The sequence below is a fragment of the Centruroides vittatus genome, unplaced genomic scaffold (assembly GCF_030686945.1).
Source record: "Centruroides vittatus isolate TY-2023 unplaced genomic scaffold, ASM3068694v2 scaffold_1167, whole genome shotgun sequence".
Lineage (NCBI taxonomy): Eukaryota > Metazoa > Arthropoda > Arachnida > Scorpiones > Buthidae > Centruroides > Centruroides vittatus.
The window spans coordinates 870,878-878,297 of NW_027122671.1; the positions used below are offsets into that span (position 1 = coordinate 870,878).

Here is a 7,420-nt window from a genome sequence, read left to right on the forward strand (position 1 = left end):
AATAACATTGTAATATCAAGCGTAGAGGACAACGATAAAACGGACAATTATTCAGTTAAGATCAAAAAAACTTTTTAACGATAATTTAAAGGTTACAGATGTTAATATTAAACGTGATTTTAGAATTGAAAAATTTAAACCAAATATAAAAACACTTTGATTTTGAAGATTTATAAAGTTTATAAAAGTATATATAATATAATATGAAGTTTATAAAAATAATAATTTAAAAGGATTAAATATATTCATTAACTCTAGAATGGGACATCCCGATTATGTTTTACCGGTGACCGATAAATTGAGTTTCGAAGAATTCTACTGTTAATACAGGGAACTTATCTATCATTTTTGTGGAAAAAAAATCTCGTGTGTTTAAATGGTTTACTGCCAGGGGATAGAAGTGATTTTACTTATCATGCAACTAAGGGAGGCAGTGTAATTGATTTCGTCATATTGTAAATGATCTGTGTTTTATCTGATATAGGCTCTGATCTCACCTGTTTTTCTTTCAATGATCAACATCTGCAGTTCCTAATAGATATTCTGATATGCTGGTAAACATGCATTATGGAAGGATGAATCTAAATCATTTGCTGTTAAATAGAATAAAATTTTGTTAGATGAATATGGAGGAAACCTCACATCCAACGATTTGGAGGATTGTATAGCTAAGGTGGCTATCTCTAGATTTAGTTTATGACGTTAAATCTAACTTGCAAAAGACACAACAAATACATATGATAACATCACGAGAAAAAAATCTATGGAAATTAAGAAAGTGAAAAAATTACATATGGAGGAATGTTATAAAAATAATTTAAAAGAATATAAACTGTTTTTTTTTCTTTTGACATAATAGTCTTATTTTTGGAACTTAAATAGAAGACTGGTGACATACAATAATTCTAAAATATTTTGGCAAATAATGAATAGTTTTAAAGTTCATTGCGTTCGTTCATTCATTCACATGGCGTCCTCTTTACAGAGGGTTGCAGTTGATGAACAGTTCTTCTCCACTCCTCACAGTTGTAGGCTTTCTATGCTTAAGCCAGTCCGTTTATTGATGTCTTACCATGTTAGCCTAAGTCTTCCTTTTCTCCGTCTGCCGTCCACCATTCCTTGAACTGCAATTTTCATCAGTTTCCCCGAGGGTCTGTTCTTGTGTAGTTTTGTCAAGTATGACAACTCTGTATTTAAATGGAATGAAGCGACTATCCTCAGGGTCATGCGTTCCCTATCATTAGTATTGCGCGAAGAAGAAATTGAAAGCTATAAAAGTAAATTAAAGGACAGTTGTATTAATGCCAGGAATGCTGATGGACTAGCTTCTTGCATGGAATTTCTAGAATATAAGAGAAAAATTAAAATATAAAAACTCTTAGTCCGCACTTGCCCTTGGATGCATTTTAATGTATTTTTGTTTTATTTTTATTTTATCTTTATTTTATTTATTATATTGTATTATTTATATTGTTTTTGTTTTAGTCTATTTAATATACATTATTATTTATTTACTTTTCTATTTAAACTGTTATTTTGTTTAGGTACCAAAATTATACCATATTAATTTAATTTATTTTTTATTCTTTCAAAAATATTCATTTCATAACAGACTTTAAAAAAATTATAAGTTGTGTTGTCAATTGGTTGGTTGTGTGCATTTGCTTCTCTATTAAGGATCCAGTTACTTATCATAACCATTCATCAACTACATTTTTATAATATCTTTAATTTCATTGAATTTATCTATTTCATTCGTGGTTCTTTGTGTAATTTTATCTATGTACATGTAAAAAACATTCTTCAAAATAAATACCCATCAGAGATACCCAGATATTTATATATCTGGGTATCTCTGATGGGTACCACCTGGAGATAATTTGTACAAAAGAACCAACACTACCGGGATTCATCCCATAAGATTTGTGCGGGGCTCTTTCTACTACTTTTTTTTACTCCAATTGATTACAAGTTTCATTTTTACTGAATTTCACATTTCAATTATTTGATTTGACTTTATTGATTAAACCAATGATGATAATGTTTTTGACACATTGTCAACTCGATGGTAACTTGTGCCCGAGGTAAAAAAACTGATTTTTACGCGAAATTTCTATTATCAAGATGGTTTTGGCACAGGAGTTAAAATACCCTGCTAATGATTGTAGGTGTGTATCCGTTCACATACGATTTATTCTAATATTTGTCGAAAGAAAAAAGCTAATCGCGAATAGTGTATCTAACCATTGATTATTATAAATTTTCAAAGAACAGTTTATCAATATAACTTATGTTGACCTAATTCTTGTCCGTCGTATATTTCTACTCTTTAGCTGCAAAATTGATTTCCATCGTAATATGATACAAAATTAGATTATTTGAAGAAAAAGATAATGATTTTTTCTTCAATCTGCTCCAAATTATTCTTGTTTAACTCGGACTCCGAGGAAAATATAGACTACCACGAAACCAAGGCTCCTTACCCCTTCCCTGATTTCATCTCCCTTATTAACTCTTAAACCTTTTGTCTGATCCGCACCAAATTTTTCATACTTATTCTCTATGACAGACTTTCGTGAAATTCGGACACCTCACTCTTCCCTCGATTATATCATCTCGACACTTCGCGATAAACTTAATAATGGTATGCTAAAAGAACCAAACCTATAATATAGTTTTCATTTTACTGTTTGGCGGGCAACGCCGAACGTAACTGCTAGTTATTAATGAAACAAATAATTACCAACTCTAATAAAAATATAAATTTTTTAAAAATAAGCAAAATTCAATCAGTTTTAAATCCTATTTTCACTGATTCTGAAATGTGTTCCGGGTTGGATTTTGAATGTCATGGTCATTCTAGAGTAACTTTATAATAGGAAAACACACTCACACAAGTCAGTATTGAACCAAGTATTGACTCGACACGAAATATATTTTATAGAAGCACACAAAACATACACAATTAGGCCTACCAAAAAATGGTCGTAGAAACAAATTTTTTAACACGTACATTCGAAAAGCTACTTTATTATAAAGCGGACATTCCCTTACCCGAATTAGTCCATTAACAATATTAACCAGTTAAAGTGGATTTATGTATGTGTTTTTGTTACATTAAAAGTTAAAATTGTCCATTCGTAATAACGTGATTTACATTTTAAAATAAATTAAACACATTAGAATATATTGTAGAATAAACCGTTTAATTTTTACAAAAAGATCGATAGACATAACTTAATTGTTTTTTTTTTTTGTTTGTTTGTTTATCGGGATTAACGGAAAGACATTGTTTCCGTAGTAATTGTAGAAGGGAAGATTTTTCTTTTTTCGAATGTTTTACATCTGATAAGATTACAAATTATTCTTTGAAAATCTTTCATTTGATAAGCGTAGAGAAATGGATTAATTGCAGAATTGGCATGCGATAATACAATGAAAAATTCCATTAAAGAAAGAGGTATTTTACACGTTTTACAAAATGCTAGAATACAATTTGCCGTATACAACGGTATCCAACATAACATGAATACTAATACGATTATAGATAAGCCTTTGGTTTTCGATATTTCTCTGTGATTTAGGAAAAATAACGTGGATTTACGAATTTTATTTTTTGCAGTTGAAAAAGAATCTGTACTGTTCTGTTGGCTGAGAGCCGGGCGCTTCTTTTCTTCGGATAAAACGGTGCTGTTTCGTGATCTTCTTATCTGAAATATTTTATAAATAATTTTTAAAAATTTGTATTCGTTAAGTATTAATAAAAGAAAGTTGTTAATTATTTCGTGTAATAAGTCTATTTTTAAGAAAGTTGTCCTATTATAATTATATGAAAGAATTAACTGTGCATCTCCCTTCAGATATCGCGAAACAGACCATCACGTTTCTAGGAACTTCTCGACTACAAAAATAGAGCCAATTTAGATTAAGTAAGTGATATCACGTATTCGTTTACTTTGGTATCTAAAAGAACTCCACCTCGACTGTTTATAACGTGATTTGCGATACTGAAACGGAATTTTATTAGTTGGATTTTAAAGTAGTAATGAATTGCAATAACGTATATTATAAATCATTTACACTTGTGTACAAACAATGAATAAAAATGCTGTTTTATACAAATATAACTGGTATTTTTCTTTATTTGCTTAATATTTATTTTCTTAATAATCATTATTTTTAATGAAGGGAAAATCTTTGGACTTATGATGATAAAAATTTCAGATCGTTTCATAAAAAATAAGTTTATTTTTGAAACAAATTAAATTTTTAATTTTCTCATGATCGCTAGAGGTTAATAAACGTTCAGACCTGTCCTGTGACGTCACTGACTTTGGTACCAGGTCCAATATAAGATAACGATGGCCCAATATATTAAATTTAAAAGGCAAAGATCTAAATATTTAAAATCGAATCAATAAATTAATTTAAAAACTACATTACAAATGAAATATTTAATAATTTATAAGAAGTTGTTTACTGAGCTATGCATTAGGAATGGTGAGATTATAAAGAAACTAAAGAATTAAGAGAATTATTGTTGACAAGTTGAAAATTGAGATTTTGATTTTGTTAGGATTTAATTAATGTGAAGATGCGATTTGTCGTAAAACTGTTCGGTGTGAGTTTATTGACTGGGAAAAGGAATTGCGTTGGAAGCAAAGTGTAATATTAAGTTTAATGAAGAAAACAACCGAGGAAAAGGATTTCGCATAACAATAAAGTCCCAAAAACTCAACTCGATAATTGACATTCCATAAAACTCGTCGTGTCGTCCAAAAAAAAAAAAAAAAAAAAAAGAAATACATATAATTTTTATCTCTGTAGCGTAACACTAGGATCAAATAAGTCATTGTTATTCGCTGGCGAAACTAGTTAATAGCATCAATTCCACCTGTTAACAAAGAATGTAACCATTTTTTCACGATGTATTGCAAACACACTACGCATTTTCGGTAACTAGTCACCTTCTCATTTATTTCGAATTACATTCATATCGCGGAAATTAGTGGAGGTGAATCATGATGGTGTAACGGTGTTTACGCTGTTTATAGGTCCCGTAGCTGTGTTTACGATGTTTATAGGCAAAAAATTTTGCAATATCACGAGCTGAAACAACGTATCTTGCATGTGAAATAATATCTCTTTTACGTACCTTTAAGTATAGTGATAACGTATAAACTCCTATGTTAATAAATTTAATTGGGGGAAACAGAAACCTACTTAGTACAGTCTTCAATTTTGATCAAAGGCTCTTGTTCCTTTTTGCATAAAATTTTGGTTAAGGACAGCTACGAATAACTTATAAATATTCAGGACGAAATATTTTATAGAAATCATAATTCATTTATCTGTTAATTTCGTCACATCGTCATTCGTATAAAATTGCTTTGTCATTTACAACGTGCACGGCTTTTCGACACTTAAAATCAACGAAGAATAATTGAAAACCAATATTCATCGTGATTAAATGATTTATAAATTTATTAATATTCAAATAAAGTTGAAATTCCGAATCAATATTTTAATTGTAATTAATGAAAGAAAAATCCAAAATATATTCAAACACAACGCACCTTAATAAAAATACTTTATTTGAAACAAACCGTGAAGGTCAGGTGGTTAGGATTCAATGCAATTTTTTAAATATCTGCGATACACTATTTATCACTGCTCCGGGTTAGTTGGATCCCGTCCTTCCTCCATGCCTGGCATAACCACCACGGATAAGAAAATATGACCCTCGTAGTGCAACAGAGCGGAAAGGCGATAGAAAACCAAACTTTAAACGTAATATTATGCGTATTTAAAATAAACTTTCAAAATATTTAGTTGATTTATTTCTGTTTAAGATACTTTGTTTCCTATAATTTTCATTTCCTGTTCATTTTGAGCACGTTTGAAACGTCACGAAAAAGTATTGTCACAAACAACAATTTGGTAATTATAATTAAAGAAGCGTTTGCAAAACAAAATATAAATTTTAATTAGTTAATTGCATTTGCTAAATGTATAAAATCTTAGTGTGATGTGCTGAAAGTTATTTTTCACATTATTTTATTATACAGTAAATCTATAATAAATTTCTTGGATTATGCCATAGTTGTAAGGCATAATTTTTAAAATATTTAAACTTATTAGAAATTTATTTTAATATACTTAATCTAATTAACGTATCCATTTTAAAAAAAATCATAAATTCTAAAAATAAAAACGAGATTATTTTTAGACTAAAACCAAGTAAAATTACTTTTTAATCCACCTGTTAACAAAGAATCTCTCGAAGAGGGTAGAAGAGATCGAGAGATTCAGTTAAGCAGACAAACGAATAACGAAGAAATACTAAACCTTTATTGCCAATAACTCATTTTTAATAAGTTCACACAATCCAATGTCTTTATTTTTAGAATTTACAATTTTTTAAGAATATCACCGTTCCCATTGTTTAAATTTTACGAATATATTTACAGTATCCATTTCATTTTTATTAATAATTAACTTCGTTAATTCATTGATTCTAAATTAAACTTACCTGACTTATAATCACCGAATAGATTTTAAAATAAAAGTAAGCCATCAAAGAGCCAGGATAAATAATTGTACCGAAATAAATGAGGACAAGAAAGTTATAATCGATAGTGGGTATAAAAACGCATCTCCCATCTTCTTTAGGTCCATTATTCCATCCGAAAAGAGGTAAAAAGCCAATAATCGATCCTAGTAGCCAACAGACGATGATGATAACGGTAGCGGCTCTATTCGACATTTTCGTATAATATTTAAAAGGATGAAGAATTGCCCAGTATCTGTCCAGAGAAACGGCAACCAAATTGAAGATAGAAACTGTACACAACACCATCAACAACGATAACATCATCAGACAGGATGTAAATGCATTCATCGGCAACCCAATCTTTACTAAAATTGCCGAAGGTATTCCAACTAAGCCAACTAATAAATCGGCAATAGTTAAGCTGAGTATGTAATAATTTGTTAATTTACGTAATTTCTTCTCCACGCAAAATGCAACCAAAATTAATAGATTTCCAATCGTAGCAATAATTGCTACTATTACTTCGAAAGTTATGTATGTCACGACATTTGTATTGGGTATCCATATTTCTGTAGTATTATTCATTGCGAACAAACAACATACTGCATCCATGCATTATTCATTTGTAGATTACGAAATAAAGGAAATACAGATTATTTCAGTTTTCTTAATCTCCACGGGTGGTGACAACGAAATATCCGCTTTCTGACGATGATGGAACATCAGGCGATACAATTGAGAATTTATAAAAAAGCATCTTTTATTTTACCGCTGTTAAAGTAACGGAGGAAAAGTACTGTTTTTTTGCATTTAACATTTTAAGATCATTGATTAAAAAGAGAAAAAGAAAACGAGGTACAAAATTCA

General features: G+C 29.7%; 1 protein-coding gene across 1 annotated transcript; it reads right to left on the reverse strand.

Annotated features, from left to right (window-relative positions):
* Positions 1 to 3,123: 3,123 nt before the first annotated feature.
* On the reverse strand, positions 3,124 to 7,157 carry LOC136986710 (adenosine receptor A2a-like). Its single transcript, XM_067284296.1, has 2 exons — positions 6,533 to 7,157; positions 3,124 to 3,710 (listed from the first exon to the last, which is right to left on the reverse strand). The coding sequence occupies exons 1-2, from the start codon at positions 7,136 to 7,138 to the stop codon at positions 3,276 to 3,278; spliced, it is 1,041 nt and encodes a 346-aa protein (XP_067140397.1). The 5' UTR covers positions 7,139 to 7,157; the 3' UTR covers positions 3,124 to 3,275.
* Between the last annotated feature and the right edge of the window lie 263 nt (positions 7,158 to 7,420).